Source organism: Sinohyriopsis cumingii, chromosome 8 (assembly GCF_028554795.1).
Source record: "Sinohyriopsis cumingii isolate HCF-2022 chromosome 8, ASM2855479v2, whole genome shotgun sequence".
NCBI classification, from domain to species: Eukaryota; Metazoa; Mollusca; class Bivalvia; order Unionida; family Unionidae; genus Sinohyriopsis; species Sinohyriopsis cumingii.
The window spans coordinates 65,639,569-65,660,980 of NC_142968.1; the positions used below are offsets into that span (position 1 = coordinate 65,639,569).

Below are 21,412 nucleotides of genomic sequence, written 5' to 3' on the forward strand. Positions count from 1 at the left end.
TGCACATGTCCATACTATATGCAAATGATGTACAAAATGGTCAAACTATATGCAAATGATGCATGACATGGCCATACTATATGCAAATGATGCATGGCATGGCCATCCTATATTTAAATGATGCACAACATGACCATACCATAAGCTCATTTAGCTTTATGACCAGCTGAGCTCAAAATAATAACCAATCCCAGATGGTCATTATGAAATGATATGTTGGTGGTGAAAACAAAACATGGGGGAAAAATAAATGCAAACAACAGGTCAAGTAATACTCTTTAATGCAGTTTTCTTTATTTACATGTACAAAAATAGTAACTTTTTCAAGAGGAAAATACATGTAAGTCAAGGTCCTTTATTTGGCACCACAGTTTTATATTTACACTAGAAATCATACCAAACTAAACAAGCATAAGCAATAATTCTATTGCAACAGGCAAAAAGAGAAATTCAGATTTGTATAGTTGCAGTAGAGTTCACAACCCTTTCCAACTGAGACTTTTTGGGGGTAAACCTACTTATTTATTATCATTCACAAGTATGATGATTTAAAAATAAAATAAAAAATACATACATGATACCTTTGCCATCCATGACTATGTTGTAGCTTGGAAGGCACATTCAATATTAGATTTCATTTGTCCCCCATATGGAATCACTGTGGAGCCATATCTAACCATATATAACGAACCAGCAGATTAGGGTTTATTCTACTAACCTGCAACTGTAACCTATCTAGATCCTAATCACTGTTGTCTCTTGAAATTACATACATAAAACAACTATCATAGAGTTGCTGTTGTGGGTTTAACACTATTTTTCAGCAATGTTGGACTATACATGATGGCTAATAAATATGCAAATGGAAGGACCTAGAAGAGCCACTAACCCACAGGAAGCTACTGGCAAGCTTACTGACATATCCATGTTAGCAGAGTCCAAAATTCAATCCCATGTAGATGGAAATGTCAGTGAACTGTAAAGGCAAAGTTCCTTAGATCACTCACCCACCTGGGGTCCTTCTTAACTGTCATAGAACCTAAACTGATGGTGCAATATGAAAGAGAAGGTCTGGGTCTATACTGTTCACCATAGGGTAAGTACTGATAAATACAATAATATTAAACAAAAAAATGCTAAAATGGCAGTACTTGTCCAGTATCCCACATAATTTGACTGGTAATTCCTTACAAAGAAATATATAGGCAATGGATTTTTGTGTGCACATAATGTGACAAAATCAAAACAGAAAGTGGTTTAAATCCAGTTTAATATTCCATTTCATTTATTCAATTCCACAATGTATAAAACTCCTTGAGTGTCTGCTCCAAATTTATCTCTATAATAACGTCACATATGTATAATTTTTGGGTTAGACGTTATGAATCGCATACCAGAACACCAAGCACTGCAAACAGTTTATTCTGAATAATCTGATAAAAATATCAAGATAACAATAAAAAAACCTTTAAATACATGCTGAATGTACAAGTTAAGTTATATATGGCCTCATTCAATAAAGGCTTGTAAGAAAAAACTTAAAAAATGTTCAGTACATTGATCTCCACCTCAAAATGGATTAACTGCTCCAAACCTAATATTTTACTTTCCAATAGTTTCAATTTTCCACAGATCCATGATAAATGTATTAAAATTTCTCATACATGTCCAATAACTTACATATAAAAACCTGTTGTTTATTATGGAATTCTATGGAATTTTTAAAAATGGAAAATTAATTATGACCACTTTCCAAAGATCATTTTTTATAACCACTGAAAATTTCACTTTCAGTGCAAAGTAAAGTTTATTAAATCCATGATGTACACTTCCATGAGAAAATGGTCTGCAAAATTCAAAACATCCCAAACAAAACTGAATTAATGAAGCAACCAGGCCTCAGTCACACTAACCAACAATGTCATAAAAGATTCTGGGTTAGGAGGGGCTATATGTAGCTCATGAGAATCAGGCCAGAGGTGCAATCAATTCATATATGAATGACGACTCAATCTCATTTATGTCTGGACTTTTTTACAGGTCCATTTATAAGTACAGGGAGTGGCATAGCTTTATCAAAATTTGTCCTAGTTACATGCAAATCTGAAAATGAAATAAAATGAGACATTAAACCTTAATATTTAACCTTCACATGCACTGATAATGAGGGTCTGAAAAATTTCAACAATTAAAATCAGATTTCCAATTAACAACAAGAGTGCTGTGTGAATGACATAATATACACGTCCCCATTTTTAATACTCCTCTACTTGAAGGGTAAGGTTGACTCTTGAGATCAATGACCAGTGGGTTGCAATGACCTTGGCCTATGACCAAAGTAATGCAGTCTTGAAATGAACTCCATGTGCCCTTTGACCTTTATACCTCATTAATACCCAAAGTGCAGCCATACACAAAATTTAGCCAAGAAACTAATTAATTTGTCACGGTTAACATATGACCATTACTGAATGGAATTAAAGTACTTTTTGGATTATAAAACATGCATTTTCCAAATCCGAAGATGTTTATCTTTTAAGACTCTCAAAAACATATATGCCAGAAAAGATGATCATGTACAAGACCACAAAATGAGTCAAATGAAACAAATCTGTCTATATTCCTATAAATTGGCATTTAAAGCCAATGCAATGTACAGAATACAAATCCTAACTTTACTGTGCTGACATGCTTTATGTTGCTACATGGAAACAACATAATGAGCATAAATTGTTTTGTTTCCTTTCAAACCTACAATGCTAAAGAATTCTAGAGCACTATATGTGAATGTTATACAAAGTAAACATTTCCTATCACAGTATCGAAAAAAACCCCAATAAATGCAAATTATTAGAATGTTATCTTGAAACGAAAAAAGTTTAACCCTGAATTTTAATGTGTGCCAAGAAAATCTCAAACAAGATTTTTCAACCAAACTAAACTCCTCAAGATGATTAGGTTGCAAATTCCATCATTTAAAGATATTTACAAAAGGATTGATTTAAATTTTGACAAAAGATCTTCAAAATTATATACTGTTGTATAAACAAGGATTGAATTTTATTTAAAATTAATTTGTCTTCTTGTAGTTCAGTAAACCAGTCCCAAAACCTGAATTGATACATGGGCTCTTATTGTTGCTTAATATATAATAAAAGGGACGACAATTTCCAATTTCTCCTGCATTCTACTTGAGATCTGAAACCAATGCATAAAAGCTATATGTCACTGTGTAATAGTTTTGCACCAAAGTTCAGCTCAGAGATTCGAAATTTTCTAATGTGGGTTTCCTCTGAATATTCCAACCCCATTTTTGACATTTGGACATTTAGGATGGTGTGTGGGTTCAGAGCAATTACATATAAAAAAATTGGAATCTACTGTCACCATAAGATAGCTCACCAGCAGGCCAAGCAAATTTAAACTATGTTAAATCGACTTATACCGGCATGAAATGGATAGCAAAATTACTTATTTTCTCACAAATGGCAAATATAATATTCGCCATTTCTTTAATCGCTGACAGACTAGACGAAACTCTGCATAGGTGAAACCTGATCCAGTACTCTCCATTTGCGTTAATAGTCACATTACTTCACAACTATAAAATAAAAACGACATGGGAAGTCCAATAGCCACATGATATCAACAATAAACTCCTTTTTAATGTCGTTGTACAAAATTTGTTATATTAAATGAAAGTCTGATAACTTTTGCAAAAACCAGAAAGAACATATAATTCTCAACATATTTATTTCGAGAACAACTACAGGATACTTTGCCAGTCTGATTCATCAAGCAAAGTAGTCTGGTTCCCCGCTTCGTATGCTCCATGCGTGAGAGAGCACATGTCAACGTGGTAGTCACATGATACAACAAAACTCTGGAAGTAAGTATCGGAATAAATATAGAGAATTTTGTGCTCTTTCATGTTTTTATTTTTATTACAACCAGTATATAACTTTCATTTTTTTTCTATAATATTTGAAAATGACGGTTGTGAGTTCTATGTGCTCGTGTGACTAGCAATTGAAATTGCTTGTACCAGCTCAAATTTCATCAATGCATTAGTTTTATTGTCTTTCAGCAGATGAAAGACATAATGATTTTAATACTTGCAATTTCTGAGAAAAGAAATAATTTTTATATCAATTTTATGCAGGTATAACTCGAGTTAACAATGCTTAAGTTTGCTAGCCCATCCGCTAAGTGGCTATGATTTAATGCCACCATGTTCTCTTGTGATGTGAGACTGGTTTTCATACCTTCCATATAAAAAAAGATGGATATCGAACTGTGTGGAAGAAAAAGTCTACAAGACGAACCCTAATCCACTGAGCATTTGGATTGTCTCAACAAATATATTTATGGCAAGCACCCAAATAATCCATAATGCAACCTCCTAATTTTCTAGTTAGAACTCGATAAATGTAACTCATGATCAGTTCAGTTAAAACTCAGTTACGTAATTGTTTTGGATGCCAATTTGTGGAGAAAAATTTTTGGTTTTTCCCCGGACTTTCATCAATATTTGCAAAATTCAAGGATTTTTCATGGTCGTGAAAAAATGATCATTTCTCCTGATTCCTGGTAGCGTGAGAACTTGTGCAGAAACCATTCTCTATTTATTTGGGGACTACCCTTGTCCTATAATTCCCAAATCAATTATATTTTTCCAAGTACAAGTCAATTACCAAGTTTGATGAAAGCATGCCATACAGAAATGTTGTTTAGAAACCATTTTTTCTTCTTAAATCAGTGATCTTTACCTCTGATCTTTTAACTCCAAAATTATAGTTTTCTTCCTTACCTCAAGACCAATCTATTTACTGTTTGGCAATGGTAAATGGTGCAGAACTCAAGTAATTGTGTGGAAATGAAAATGAGCTTAGACAGGAAGAACAGATGAAGTGATAGACATCGCCTCAACATAATATTCTCTGCCTTATGGTGGGCATATAAAAATTAAATTTTTCACATACACTTTACCCATTTATCAAACACAACATTTTGTAAAGATCAATATTTCTTTCCCTGCATGAGTCAATTTTATGGCAGTCTGAAGCAATTCTTTTTTTCACATTTCTGAGTATGTCACACACGCGTCCAAAACACAGAAGTAGAAATCAATTATATTATGCATATCCAGCAAAAACAAATAAACAGTTGTCACAACAGATGACAGAAAGTTATTGAACAAATTATGTAAGAGGAAGAAATGTGAACATGTATTTTTAATAAAAAATCACAATTATATTCTGAATTGGATATATCTCAGAGTAACTGGCACTCACCCAAAAATATTCTATCGACCTTTGAGATTCCCAGTTCCACCTGTACTATCCAAATCAAATAAAACATTAACTTTAACATTAGAGAGAGTAAACAATTTATTTGAATGTATTCAAGGGAATCCAAAATGATGTTTTTCATTTGAAAAATATAAAAGATGTTTCTCTGACTTTATAATTGTGTTCATCTGCTCTGCAGCCTAAATGCTATTGATTTCGATCAAATTGCACAAAAAATAAAAATAAAATGCTTTTTTTTTACAAACATGAAAGCATTCAAATAATAAAGCTTATCATTAAAAAGACAAAACAGTCTTAACAGCAAAATGCATACTTTTAACCATAAGAAATAGATTTGGTTCATAGTGTATACATGAATATAGATAACTAGACAAACAACATGTTTAAAGCTTGATAATAACAGCTCACCAAACTTAAAATTGTCAGACACAATAATATAATTTGATAAAAAAAATTAATATGAAATTTTTACCCTAAACCAAAAGCTGCCTACAAAGGTATTTTAGCCTAGACTACTCCAAGCCATATCTTCAAATTTATTTTTTATCCCAAAGCAAAATAAACATAAGAACTGTATAATCACATTGTGTTAGTTTTTCCCCATCAAAAACTATGTTTCTTAAGAAAAGAGTTGTATGAAACATGTCTCAACTGCAACCATTCTACATTGAATAGTGAGAAAACCAGCCATATATGGGATTATAAATCACTGCCTATATTCACAAAAAAACGAATAATAAAAAATAAACACTTGGTATGAAATTAATGACTGGTTTAAACCATAAAACTGGTTTTGTCAAGTTTCACCATGCTAATACTCTAAGCTTTTACATCAGTACACTTAGTATACAGTAACACACTTGAGAAGATATAACTATGCCAGTGTTTGAACATACCACTAACAACTGTTAGTAATATGGAAAAGATTTGTCAGGGGTTTACAAGCATTTATATTACTTCTCACAAGATGAAAGGCACTCCAGATTAAACAAGATCCAGCTGAAATGGATACATCACAAAGGGTCCCACTCTCAACTATTTCGGTTGGCAGGGACTTAAACAGTTTGGCTTTGTGGGGTTTAAAGCCATTTTTCAGCACATGATAGGCTACACATCTGCAACCAGTATATTTGGTGGAGGAACATGAGTCATACCCCAGGAAGAACCAAATACCCATGGGAAGCTAAGTTTTCCCACATATCCACATCGGTCAAGCTTAGACCTGAACCCATGCAGACAGAAGATGCAAGAGATATATAAAGGCAAGTGCATTAGACCACTCAACCCCCCCACCCCCCAAGGCTCCCTGTCTTAAACACAAAAACTTCTGTTGGAAAATAAAAGTTGAAGATGGCCATTCTGGGGTCTTGACTCTTCCAAAAGAAAATGCTGAATGATAGAACTCCAGCTCAAAGTCTTGTTGATACTGAGGTGTACAGTAACTTTGATTGAAAAGTAATATACCTCAGTAAAGTTATGCTGTGGAAAGCAAAGTTGGCCGGAAAAACAATCAGGGGTCACAACTCTATGAAATGAAAATGTGAAACACTTGAAATTTAAACTTATGCAGGGTCTCTTCAACATACAACCTAATGCCAATTTAGCTGAAATGCAACAAAGCTTATTATTTTTAAGCTTCAGAAACCAGTCAAGACAAGGCATTCAAAGGCCGTAATTCTTGTAAATAATTCCATGGAATGCTGGAAACTAAATTCACACAGGATCTCGTCAATCTGAAGCAATAATGTTAAATTTGGCTTAAAAGCAACAAAGTTTGGTAAAAATATCTTATGGAAGCCTAAGTCAGGCAGACAAGCAATGAAGAGACTTTAACTATTTTCAACGTGACAAACCCACATGGGCACATGCAGGTCTAAAAGACACTGTTCATACCAAATTGCATCAGAATATGTTGAATGGTCCTTAAGCAATTCTGGCTACAAGCCACATCTCGTGTGAATAAGTGAAGTTAATTGCCAAAGGCCCTAGCACTACTCAAAACCCTCAAAAAGCACAACTAGGTCTATGAGACAATGTACAACAACGACACTAAAATATATCAAATAATTTGTGAGCTACACTGGTTACAAGGATCAACTGCAATGGAGACATCATATCAATAGAAAAAGGGTAATAACTCAAAACTGGACCTTACAAGACAAAAATCTACATGTCATAGGCAATTTACCTACAATAAAACACCATATTAGTGTAAGGGTTGCATAACTATGCTGGTTGCAAAAAGTGTGCATGGACTGAGAGAGAGAGAGAGAGAGAGAGAGAGCGAGAGAAAGAGAGAGACAGATAGACAGACAGACACAGTATTGTAGGATTTCCATATCATGATGCGGGACCCAAATTACATTATTGAGATTCCATTAATGTAATTATGTAAATTAAATCCAAACATTGCACAATAAACTCCAGTTCCTATTAGACTGCATGTCTTCTTTCAGTTATATTTTTTTAAAAAGTCAACTCTGCATCACAACCCCAGAACAAGCCATAATAATATAAGTATATGCAACCGTAAAGGTCTTTATTATTGTTTAAACAGGATGAAAGTTCAGATTTGTATTTTCAGTTTAAAACTGCTGTATGCAGTTTTCAAATCAGAAATTTTTGTTTCTTTCAACTTTTTAAATATTTGTTTCTTGCAACTGTTGAAATACTTAACTTAAATTGTGAAAGCCTCTCAGTGGTTTTCTACCACAAAGGTGGTTTTCATATTATGATAAGGGAGACAACTTTTGCACATTTCCAAAATTTAACACTAAAATTACATTTTTTAAACTTTGAAATGAAATAATAAAAATCTTTTAATATAACACAGAAATTTATTTAATATATTTCTTAACAAAGCAGAGGTTAAGTATTTAAAGAGATCTGGATACAACTAATACAAAACTTTATCACATGTGATGTTATAATGCATAATAAAACATTAGCATAATATGAAAAAAATCAATGACTTCCTTTATTTGTTAAACTTGTAATACTATGCCTGTGAAAGCAAGTATTGGTATTTAATCTAACAATAACATGGGTACCTATCAGCTGGTCTGTTAACTCTGATGCAAATAAATATCATTATCTGCAGATATTTTTTATTTGAAAGTTTAAAGTTTCAAAACATTTCTATGAGAATACAACTATAAATTTAACATCACAATGCCCATCATCAACTAAGTATAATGTTCTTAGTTCCAGTGAATATTCTTTGCATATTTTTCATGTACATCAGCTGATGATATTCTATAATCGATCAGAAAGGAAGAGGTGGAGCCAAGATTTTCTGTCCTAATCAGCCTCTGTGTTGATCATTCTCTTGAGACAAATATATGTATCCTTAGAATATTTCCATGGTTTCTGCTCATAATCTGTCCTTGACCAGAGGTCAGGCAGTCATGGTTGGGTCATTAATCCACAGAGGTGTTTTCCATGATAAACTTATCTTCCTTATCATGCTACTGACATATATGAATCTTTTTGAATATTTCCATGGCAAAATCTACTGTTTTTACTGTGACCTCGAAGGTCAAGGTTGAGGTCAGGACTCTAGAGAGATTTCCTTCTTTCTATCCTCCTCTTCCGAGTCATTCTCTGATGATGGAGATGATTCTGAGGATTTGTGGTAGTGCTGTGCTCCTTGGAGAGTATCAAAGGTTAAGGCAGGACCACTCACAATTTGGCCATCAGAAGTGACATCTGGAAGTATCAAGTTTATATACTACTTCTGGGACAAATACAAATCAATACAATTTAAAGAATTTTTTTTATTCCAAGCATTTCCTGATATTATTTGTATATTATATGAGGCTTAACTACTGTAATAAATGACAATTGAGATCATATTTAAAAAAATGCTTAAGTTTTACTGGATTTTTTCACAGGCCATGAATAGCAGTGCCAGTTCAACATACGTCTGGAATATTAAAATAAACACTGACATCATACCAAATGTAAAACTTATCACTCGTAAATGCCAAATATTCTCTTGAAATATTTAAATAAATTGTATGATATAATAACAAATTGAAAAGTTCATTTAATTCATAATTTATTTAAAGGAAAAGAAACAACAATAATTTTTAACACTGAATGTAACAACAACAATGAATCCAATTACTATCATTGCTTTTTTTATCTAGATTTGGCTTAATTTCATATCACAAATTATTACTGGTATATAACAAGTCTTTTCCCCCTCTTGCTCCCTCTGATAAAAAAGCCCCAAAATCTTTTAACATTTGTTACTTACAAGTTCCTGGTGTTAAAATTATTGTTTGACCTGGTGCAGAAGCAGATATATTCTCTTTTGAGTCTATAGAAGATGTACTAGACTGGCTGATTGGGTTTTGGTGGTTGAATGGCCAGAAGCGTTGTGGTTGTCTCGTTGGTTTTGCCTTTTTAGCTTTGGCTTGATCTGGGTTGCTTGCATCTAGCATGGGTTGAAGAATTCTTCGTCTTGCATTTATAAACCTAAAATAAGGAGATGCATATGATTAAATAATTTCTGAAAAAACATTTGGCAAGTTTGAAAAATGATTATGTTGATTCTTAATGTAGCAGGAGAACTTTCAACTATTCCATTGATTTAATGTTTTCAGTGTAAAAGCTCATTTAAAAGGGCAAATGTCACTTTATTTACTCCCAAACTGTCTACTCCCTACTTGTCTAATCTCAGCCAGTCTACTCCACTTCAATAACAGGCTCAGGCCGAACAATTCCCTTGAAGGATTGCAACAACAAAAATGCTGCAAGCAAGGTAACAGCTGTCAGTTACAAACAAGTGCTCACACAACACCTGACAAGCAAATGCTGTAATGGAAAAATGAAATGAATGGCAGCCTATGTTTGAGGCATGGGCCTATTGGATGAACAAAGAGAGAGAGAGAGAGAGAGAGAGATGCATGCTTAGCTGAAATGACAAGTCATATGAATTTAAAAGTTGTTTATTTGGAAACAGAGGCAAAAAATGGTGCTGTTTTAATATGTAACTGTATTGTTAAAGATGCAATTTTTAAATACATGTAATAATTAAGCATGGAAAACAATGAAGTCAAACTTTCGAACAATAGGCATGATATGAAATAAAAAAAAATGTTCTGCAATTTTAAAAAAATCAAATGGTGTAGTTATCTTTTAAAGAAATAACAGTACAGTAGACAAACTGGGAGTAAACAACTTGACACAGTTGAGGGGCCCTGGGTGGTCGAGTGGTCTAAAGTGCTTGCCTTTACTGATCACTGCCATCTCACCAGTCTTCATAGGATTGAGTCTTGGACTGGCTTATGTGGCTATTTGAAAAATTTGCCAATAGCTTCCTGTGGGTCAGCAGTTCTTTTGGGGTTTTCCCCTGAGTTCTTTGTCCACAAGTTATACTGGCTGCAATGTATAGCCTATCATGAAATGAAAAATGGCATAAAGCCAACAGCAACAACAACTTTACTCAGTGGACAAATTGGGAGTAAACAAATTGACACAGCTAGATGATTACATCACCCTCATGTGTGCACTGAATGGTCATGCAAGATTACAAGGGCTCATACGACAGATTATAATTATTGGTCTATTATGAGCCTCCTTGACACGTCATACATTCATGAATCAGTGACAGGCTTAATATTTGTATCCATCTCCATATATCCACTTCTCTGTTGGCACTTTATTGTTAGATAATAGTACTTGCACTTAAAGGCTGAAAGAACAAAATTGCTGAATGGTTTTCTATTAAATTTTTATCAATTTGCATTATTTAAAACATTTATTGCATTTATATGAATATTTTACTAAAGAACCAAAGATTCAGCACAATTATCAAATCTTCACCATAATAATAGTTTCTGACACAAGTTAAAATTTATTATGTTGTTATAATACTATTAGATCACAACAACTGTTTTAGATTACAAATCATAGTTGGATTAAACACAAGAGTCCATTGAAGGATTCGATCCTCTTCTGACTGAAAAGAATTTGCAGGAATTCGTGATAAGTTTGCTTCTTTCCTGCTTTTATTACTTTAAACTGCCAAGTACTGAAACCATGTTTGAGTTAACTTGTGTACAAGACAAACAGTGTTTCCTTTTACCCTCATTTGTGTGTCCGAGACCTCCACATTTTTAATTTGACCCCTAGGCCTTGACATTACATTAAATGATGACTATAGTGGCAGCCATTTTGTGAGGTCTGATCATTTTAGCAAAAATTTCATTTCAATGCAACTATATGTTCAAATGGAGATACTATAACAAAGTTTTAATGAAGGATGTTGTAGCCATTTTGTGAGGTCTGATCAGCATCATTTTCATTTTTCTGATAAACTACATAAAAAATGTTTAATGAAAATCTCATGTTTATAAGACTATTTATTCACAAGGAGTAGCAATCACAAGCTTCTCAAGATGGTCTTTACTGGGACCATTATAGAGGCAATATTGGCACCACTTTCGTACACAACTTGGGTTGGGTATCATCAGCTCACTTCACATTCAATACATACAGCAATATGCAACTTCCAATACATGGTATGTATTGGCAATACATATTTAGTGCTATTTAGGAAAGTTTACTTGTAAACTTGCATTGTTTCTCTAGCTTTGTCAAATTATGCTGATATTTTCCAAAATGATATGAGAATGCTTTCTGCATCATTAGTTTTTCAGACAGAATTGAAACTCATTTTAAGGCTACACAATTTACTTTATGTAGTTTCTGATTGATTCATACAGAAATGACTTTATTAAAATTAATTTCTTCCATTTATTGATCACAACTTTTATGACAAGGATTTGTTGGAATTTTAAAATTTCTATCTGAACTGGCATGTAGCATTGATCTATACTAGTCAAATACAGATGACCAATTACATATAGTAATAAGCCTTGTAACTGAACATCTGATAAAGCAGACTAGCAATAATTATTTCAAAATGGCTACTTGGCAGCCATGCGGGAAGTCAAATTAGCACCAATTTTATTCATGACCAACTGGATATCATACTAAATATTTTAATGGCAACCCCATGTCGATATCACTATCTATTCAGTAGGAATAATGACACAATTTTCAAGACGGCAACCATGGCAGCCATGCTGGATATCAGACTGACACCATTTCATTCAGCAACAACAAATATCATAAGAAATCTTTTTTTTTAAAAATCGTCTCAATACAACCATTGTTATGACTCTATAGTCTTTCAGTAACATAAAAAAAAATAAAAGCCAACAAATCTGGTAAAATAAAATTCAACAAATAATTTATTTCCCTTGAATACAAAGTGAAAACTTGAAAGGAATTTACATTATTGTGAATTCAATTCCAAATAGTCCTAAATGTTCTATTACAAGAACAAATATATGCTGAATGAATTTCAGTGGTGTTCTGCTTGAATTCCACTCCTGAATGTGTTGATGTACCAATAGCCTTGAATAGCATTCATATGCTAAGAGTCTTGCTGTATCACCATAATATAATCCAAAATGTCCTTGACTGCATTCACAATAATTCCAAAATAGTGATTTAGTCACTATCTGAACTATCTATACTAGCCAAATACAGATGACCAATTACATATAGTAATAAGCCTTGTAACTGAACATCTGATAAAGCAGTTATCACTAAGCACCTAATAATTCCAAAACCAAGCAAACATGTTTACCCAACATGAAATATTTTGACAGGTATGTCTGGAAATAATAGGTACGTCTCTCTAGCAATTAAACTCTGGAAATCTAGCACCCAAAGATGGTGTTTATCATCTATTGTTGATATGATTATCACACAATACATAATGATTACTGTTTTGCAAATAATTAAATGAATAAAAAATAAGTATCTATAAATCATTCTAGTACATAATGACTGATAGGTAAATTGTAAGCAACGATGTGAGCTCTTGCAATGGAAATAAATGAGCTTCAGCTCGGTTTATTTTAAATTACCAGCACTATTCTGCCAACTGTTTGTTGAAATTTTGAGTAATTTATTCAAAACTTGGAGCTCTTGCTTTGCTGACTAATATGCCATATTTCTGATCTGTTCCATAATGCTGTGTTTTAATTCCATCACTACTTGTTCAAACTGAAGTATTTTTATCAAATGAATACCCTTACTTTTTAATTTCCTTTTTTAGGTTCTTATTTATTCAAATTATCTTAACCCTTTTGAGTGATATTTTTTCTTGTAGCAGAAGATCCCTTAGTACTGAATTGTTTGAGAAAAAAAATGAAAACTGCATCCTACTTTTAAATTGTCTATATTTTAATTAGGACTGGTTTTCTGCCATTTCTACATTTAATTTCAGAATAGTGCAGCGTAGGGTGTTGACTGGCATACAATGTTTTTGTCCGACCTGCATATGTATCAAACTTGCAATGAACACCATTTTCAGGCTCAAAATAACAGACTGTTATTTCCAGTAACACTTTCCCAATATTCTGATATACTTCAAAATCATGTTTGTCATTGCTATCACCTGCCAGTATTTGCCAAGTGAAATCGTCATCTGAAGATGAGCCATTTTTCGTTTTTCAGGTAGCCCATATTTTAAACAAGCATCTTCCTTGATGAATCTGAGGTTAAAACTACAACAGCATGCTTGTTCTAGGGCCGAATGTGCCAATCAAATCTAGTTTAATAACCTTTTATGTCAAGCAGACATACTCAGTTTGAACAAACAGCTGCATACCTGAGAAAAAAAAGACATGCTGCAGCAAGTGATATGAGGCTGCTACTGGAGGTGGATCTTATGTCATGAGAGACTTTAAATATTCTATACTGTGTAGTGTACATGTTTATATGCATGACTTTAAAATAATTTCAAGGAGTTCTCATGCATCACTGCTCTGCCAGTGAGCAAATTTGTATAATTTCTGCGAGGCTGACATGCCTCTGGCAGCATATCTGAATACACAATCTGGAAAAGTAGCAATAACAAGATTTCCAATACAAACACCAAAGTGATCACTGTGATTGTCAGGTACTCAACATTTTCATTTCATACCAATTAGACATGATGAGAAATCTTTTAGTGAAATCCTGTGTCTGCATTGACCATCTGTTTGGGAAAAGTGGCAACAAAAAATATTTTCAAGAAGGACTCTAGGCCAGATTGTCACCATTTTTGTTTAGTGCCAATCAGACATCACAAGATGTCTTTTAGTGAAAACCATTTTTTGATATAATTATCTGGTCATGAGGAGTAGTGATTACAAAATTTCTAAGGGGCTCCATTTTCATTTAGGACCAACTACGTCTAGGTATGAATGTGTGTGTTTCAGTTTCACACCAATACTCCCAACAGTGTATAAAGCATAACAGTAACACACTGGCACTAATAGGCAGCTGACAGACAACAAGCCATCTTACAAGCTTATCTGGTCTTTGACCAGTTCAGGTAAAAACTAAACTGGATCCCAATTTACCAATTATTGACCTGCAGCAGTGTTAGGTTTGTTTGAGCTGCTATTTGTCTCTTTTCATCTTCTGTAGGATAGGGATGCTGAAAATAGATGATTATAATAAGATTATCAAATTATTGAGAACACTAATGGGTTGGAAGGTTCAGGTAATACTAGGATAAATGGGATGAACATAACATGCAAAATATTAATAATGTTATTCCTTTTTTATGAGTAGATAAATAAAAGCGATCTTAATTATAAATGTTTCATTTTTTTCTTTTTACTTCTTAAAAGAGACTTGATAAAAAAATTAAAACATTTTGAAAAAATATTCAATTAATCACTATTGATGAACATTTTCCATTGAAATTGTTTGTAGTACTACATAAAAGTTAGTCTGAGTTTCCTCTGACCCATGCAACCCCATTTTTGACATTTGAACATTTTTTATGTTAGGGTGTAGGGTCAGAGTCCATTCCTTATTGAAAAGTTGGAATTTGCCGATACCGTTTGGTGTCAGCACGGGGTAGCCGCTTACTAGCTGGCCCAGCAAACTTGAACGACCTTTCACCGAAATATACCTGCATGAAATTGATAGGACTATAATTTATTTTCTCAAAAATCATGAGCATAGCATTCGTCATGTCTTAAATCCACTGACAGATGAGACGAAGGTATGACATTGCTGAAATTTGACCTGGATCTGGCCATTTGCATCCCAAGTCACATGACTACACAAATCTTGCAATCTACATGTCAATGGCATCAGTGGTCATACAGTCATGTGATATCGACAATAAACAAATTTCCAAAGTTGTTGTACATAGAATTTGGACATATTATATTGAAGTCACTTAATGTTTGCAAATAAATATAATGCACACTTAATTCTCAACATATTTATTCTGAGAACAATGACCAGAAACATGCTGGTATCACAGCAGGGTGGAGAAAACCATTTTCAAGAAGTACTGATCACATGCCCGCGATGTTTATGTTGGTGTCAATGACTAACACATTGACATGTGCTCTCTGCATATTGAATCATGGTTTTCTTAAAATTGCTGCAAAATTTACAGATTTTCGGTAATTGTTTTCATAATAAATATTCTGAGAAGTTTATGTTTCTTTCATTTTTCTATAAAAGTTACGTTACTTTCATTTATATGTTTGATTTGTTTTCCTACAGCAACACTAGAAATGGTGAATTGTTGATATTACGTGACTGTATGATCTCTGATGTCATTGATATGTAGGTTGCGAGAGTTGTGTAGTCTGTTATGATCGCAATTTCTGAGAAAATAAATAATTTTCCTATCGATTTCATGCAGGTATATTTTTGACGAAAGGTCATTCAAGTTTGCTAGGCCGGCAAGTAAGTGGCTACCCCATGCTGACACCAAATGGTGTTGGTGAATTCCAACTTTTTGATAGGGACCCTACACCCCAACATAAATGTCCAAATATCAAAAATGTGGTGGCAAGGGTCAGAGGAAACTCAAGCTACATAAAAGTCAGCAAACCTTTTCAAGGGAGGTAACCATACTAAATTATTTTCTCTCAGGATTAGAATTTGAGTTATCCCTTCAGATGCTTTGCCTGATTTTTCATGGTCAAATGAGCTAGCATAACTAAATACAGAAAGTGCCTTATTATGCAAAACAAACTAAGATTAATAACAAACAGTAGATAACATGCCAAGCTCAAAATTACTGACAGGAGGTAGAAATATTAGATAAAGTTACCTGATGAAATTTTCTCATTTGTACTTTGAATTAAACTTCATTTCACAAACAAATCAGGCTTTATAAAGTTCAGTCTGCACATTACATTAAATGATAGTATCTAAATGTTCCTGTCTGTAACTGAATTAACAACAGATGAATGTGTAACTGACATAAACAGTATAAAAACAATTCCAAGAAATTATGAGTTCTGCATGCTCTCCTGTCTTCATTTTAAAATATAGTGACCTTATCTAAGTGTCAGAAGGTGGGAAGTAATTTTCATGGATATTAAAAGGCAGGGCTTCTTACAGTCCAAGTATGATAGCTATCCCCCCCAGGATTTGGACTCGAGATCATAATGGAAAACGTTTATTAACCTCTAACCATTGCTGGATATGACAAACAAATGACTGACATATGTATATACTTCCAGGAGATAGCTTCCCCAACAGGCATTAAAACTGAAGTCTATATTAAAGGTGTTTCAATGGCTGAATTTCTGAAGCACTCAGTGGCCAAATGGTCAAAGGTGCTCACCTTTACAGGTCAATAAAAGCATCTCACTTCAATCCATGTTAGTTAGAACCTCAGCTTGACCAATGTGGATATGTAAGAAAGCTTGCCAGTAGCTTACCACAAATTAATTGTTCTTTATAGGTTCTTCCACCATCAAAATAGTGACCACTATGTATAGCCTAACACATGCTGAAAAATGGCATTAAATCTCACAAAAGCAGGATTTAAATTTTATCCAGTGAGATTACTGGACACTAGACTGTATGAATCCAAACTAAGGGGTCTTTGTATACCCAAAAAAGTTTTGCAAGCAGTACTAATCCAACACTTTATAAGAAAGACCCCAGATAGCCATCTAGTTAATTCACTGCAAACTCCTTTTTTACTACCCCAGGCAGTCACTTCGGTATACCATACAATCTGAGAAAATAATTTGCCTGATAACAATGCAGGTCTGCATATACAGTAACCACCTCTGCATGTATACATGAACGAATAAATTAATTTCCGTATGTACAGTGCAGTATTTTCTGTTCAGTTTATATGAAGTACAGGCATCAAGCACATTCCTGAGCCAATGTGCAAGCCATCCAAAGTTCTGTAATCTTGAACTAAAGCTACCAATGTGCCAGAAACCAAAATGGATGGATGGATGGAAAGAAGGACAACATCATATCAAGATATACTCAGATTATTGGTAGGCACATCAAAATATACAGAAAATAAATTAAAAGTATAAACATGTATTCTTTTGCAAACTAACCACAATGTGCTGAAAGAGCCAGGATTTCATGATTTGAGTGGCCTGTTTTGGAAGTACCCCACGCTTGTTTTTCCTCTTCTCTGAGGTATCATCATCATCAGAGTCAAAGTTCTGCGCTGAAGCCAAGGCACCCAGTGAGGTTACCACTAAAATTAAGGTGGAATAAATATAAAAAAACGTGAAAAGTAAGTCTAGGAATGTAAATTGACCCAATGCTAGAATAATGATAACCAAATCTATTACATTTTTTATATTGCTAAGTGCTTTTCTTTTGATCATAATATCATGCACAACAACAATTTTCTTAATGACAAAAATTTAGCAAACAACAAATGTGCTCATGGAATAAGAGCGCTCCACCAAAAGGCTTTAAAGCTGACCTTAACACCAAAATGTAACCAGACTGATATACAGGTCTCAGAAACGCTTAATCATGTGTGTTTGGATGCCAATTTTTTTATCTGGAACGCAGAAAATCACTTAGGCGGGAGTCCTCCATACACATATAATAAGTATGTGGCAAAATTCAAAGACATGCCAGTCTTGCTTCAGCCACCTACTTAGTGGGAAAATGTGTTGATCAATTAGCTGTGCTGATATTTACAATGACAGAATTCAGTGGCTGAATGAGCCCCTGATGTAAATGTTGCCATCTTAAGAGTATATCAAAAGAGCATGATGCAATTGTTGGATGGCAAGTTCAAAGACTTTGACTGGTGGCTGGGTTGGGAAAATCTTTTGATATTTATAATGACAGAAGTCAGTGGCTGAAAGACCACCTTATCTATTAAAAGAGTACATCAAAAGAACATGATGCAATAGCTGGGCAGCAAGTTCAATGGCTTTGGGTGGGAATATGTACTGATATTTACAGTGATTGAAGTCATTGGCAGGAAGACCCAGAGATGTACATGTGATCATTTATAAGAGTACATCAAATAAACAACTTTGGCTTTCATTATTGTGTTCATTTCTGAGTGTAGCGCAATAAGCAATGCACGTAACCTTGGAATCAAGACATATTGCAAATTTGGATAAGTATTTTGGGGTTAAACGGCAAACTGACAAAGATTGCAATGAGATTCAGAAAAGTGCTAAAGGTGCTAGAACTGATAGCTTGGATGGGACAGTAGCCAAGACTAAGAAAGTGTGTGATGCCTTGCTTAGTGCTTGGAATAAGACCTTCCTTGGATTGACAAAATTCAATCTCATTATGATGGACAAACAAGAGCTATGTCAGTGTTATAAAGAATGTAGATATTAAAGTCAATGGGAACCAATAGTTCTTCTAATTTGTATAGTTTTCAGGGAGGGAACTTCAACTTTTGCTGGTGGGACTCCTATTTTTATCAAAATGGGAGTCCTGGACTGCTAGTTTTAAAATGTAAGTGAGACCTCTGAGATATATAAATAAAGGTAACACCAGATGCATAAACAAGGGTCACTAAATAAATACATAAGGGTTAAACTCATCAACAACAGTCCCACAAGATGTATAGACAAAGGTAAAACTAGATGAATAGGCAAAGGTAAAACTACATGTATAGACAAGAGTCTCACTGCATATATTGACAAGAATCACAGACTAGGGTCACGTTCAATGTGAAGACATAAGTTAAACTAAATGTACAGACCATGGTCCCACTAGATGTATAGACGACAAAATTTTCAAACCAGCCACTGAGGTGACAATAACGGATGCAAGATCAGCACCATTTTTGTTTAGGCCCAACTAGACACCATTATAAAATTTAATATCAACATGACTATACAATCTGAAAGAGTAGAGATAACAAAATTTTCAAGATGGCTGTCAAGGATGTAAGATTGGCATCATTTTCATTTTAAACTAGATATAATTGGGAGTGGTTGTTAAACAAGTCTATGTTCATATGACCCTCCATTCATGAGAAATAACAATGACAAGATTTCAAGATGGCTGTCATAGTGGCCATATTGAATGTCAGATCAATAGTGTTTTTCAAGATCGCTGCAATGTGACCTTACTGGATGTAAGAACAGCACCATTTTAATCTAGGATCAAGAAAAGACTTTTGAATTTTTTAAAATGTTAATAGGTGTATCCATTCAGATAGAGTAGCAATAATATGATTTCTGGGATGACCACTATGTTGCCATGTTGGAAGACAGATAAGCACCGTATTTCATTTAGAACCAGCTACACAATGCTGATAGAGTGGTTAAGTGAAAACCGCAAGGTGACACATCCATATATTCTGAAAAAGTAGCCAGATAAAGATTTTCATGCATCCATTTTGGATCAGCAACATATTAATGTAGGAACAAATATATATTACAAACAAGAAATGCTTGTTAAAAGGTCAGTATGGTCATCTTTTGAGAAGAAGCTGTAACAAGATTTTTCAAATTCAGTTCAGTGTAATTGTCACTTAGGATAAACTACACAGACAAGGTTCACACTAGATGACAGACAAAGGTCACATTAGATGACAGACAAGGGTCACACTAGATGACAGACAAAGGTCACACTAGATGACAGACAAAGGTCACACTAGATGACAGACATAGGTCATACTAGATGACAGACAAGGGTCACACTAGGTTACAAAGGTCACACTAGATGACAGACAAAGGTCACACTAGATGACAGACAAAGGTCATACCTACATAATCTGAGAAGTGTTTTTATCAAAATCTCATGTCAAAATAACCATCCCTTCAAGAAAAACAGTGATGTAAAGATTTTGGATTTTCAGATCAGCACCATTTTCATTTAGTAGCAACTATACATCATATTATATCCTTTAATGAATACCCTATGCCACTACTACTATCTGTTAAGAAGTAGTGATGACATTTTCCAGATAGTAACCATACTAGATATATGACTGGCACCCATTTTAAAAGCTATACATCGCAAGAAGTCTCCTCATGAAAGGCCCAAGTCTCTATGCCATCCATTCAGGAGAAGCAGTAAGAACAAGATTTTCATGATAGTTGCCATAGCAACTATGCTGGGGGACAAATAAGCACCACTGAAGTTATTTACATGTTAATGTTGTTAACCTGTAGACACAACGAAAAACATATGTTAAACTGAATACCTGAATGAACAATGATAACCCTATATCAATGTCTTTTCAATTTTCATCAAAGTTATACATAATTATGTTGTGTCAAATATTCTGATGTTCTTGGTGTTCTAAGACTTATAATTTCCCCACAACTAAAGTCATTACACATGCAATATTACCTCAAGGCATATTATGTAAGCAAGAGCAAAAAAGCATAATTAGCTCATTTTCACGCAAAAAATCAATATTAATGTAACATTTTTTCAGAACATCATACATAATGATATAAAGAAAAATAAATTGCATTAGTTTTCATATTTTAAGAAGGGTTAGAATTTTAAAGAAAAAGAATTTCCCCAAGTTTCCTAGCTTGTTATACTGTCTATTTAAAAAAAGACATTGTATATCTTAGGTATTGTTCAAAGAACATTTAATTCCCTTTATTTTGGTGTATGACTGATGGGTGTAATATGGGTTATAGAGTATACAGCTTGACCTTACTCCAGTATGTGTGTGCGTGTGATTTGGATTTTTAATGTAAATTTCAGTCATATCGCTACGATGTCTGCAATGCAACAGATTTTAGTGATGTCTAGCACTGGGGCATCATGCCACAGACATGCAGCAT

General features: G+C 33.9%; 1 protein-coding gene across 2 annotated transcripts in view; it reads right to left on the bottom strand.

The window, feature by feature from the left end:
* Nucleotides 1–264: 264 nt before the first annotated feature.
* LOC149793707 (homeobox protein PKNOX2-like) overlaps nucleotides 265–21,412 on the bottom strand; it is a 37,348-nt gene continuing 16,200 nt past the window's right edge. For both annotated transcript variants that reach the window (XM_089967709.1, XM_089967710.1), the window contains exons 7-10: nucleotides 17,729–17,874; nucleotides 14,744–14,820; nucleotides 9,574–9,794; nucleotides 265–9,020 (exon numbers count right to left, since the gene is read on the bottom strand). In XM_089967709.1, the coding sequence (XP_089823835.1) occupies nucleotides 8,863–9,020; nucleotides 9,574–9,794; nucleotides 14,744–14,820; nucleotides 17,729–17,874 (602 nt within the window). In that variant the 3' untranslated portion in view covers nucleotides 265–8,862. The remainder of the gene's footprint in view (nucleotides 9,021–9,573; nucleotides 9,795–14,743; nucleotides 14,821–17,728; nucleotides 17,875–21,412) is intronic.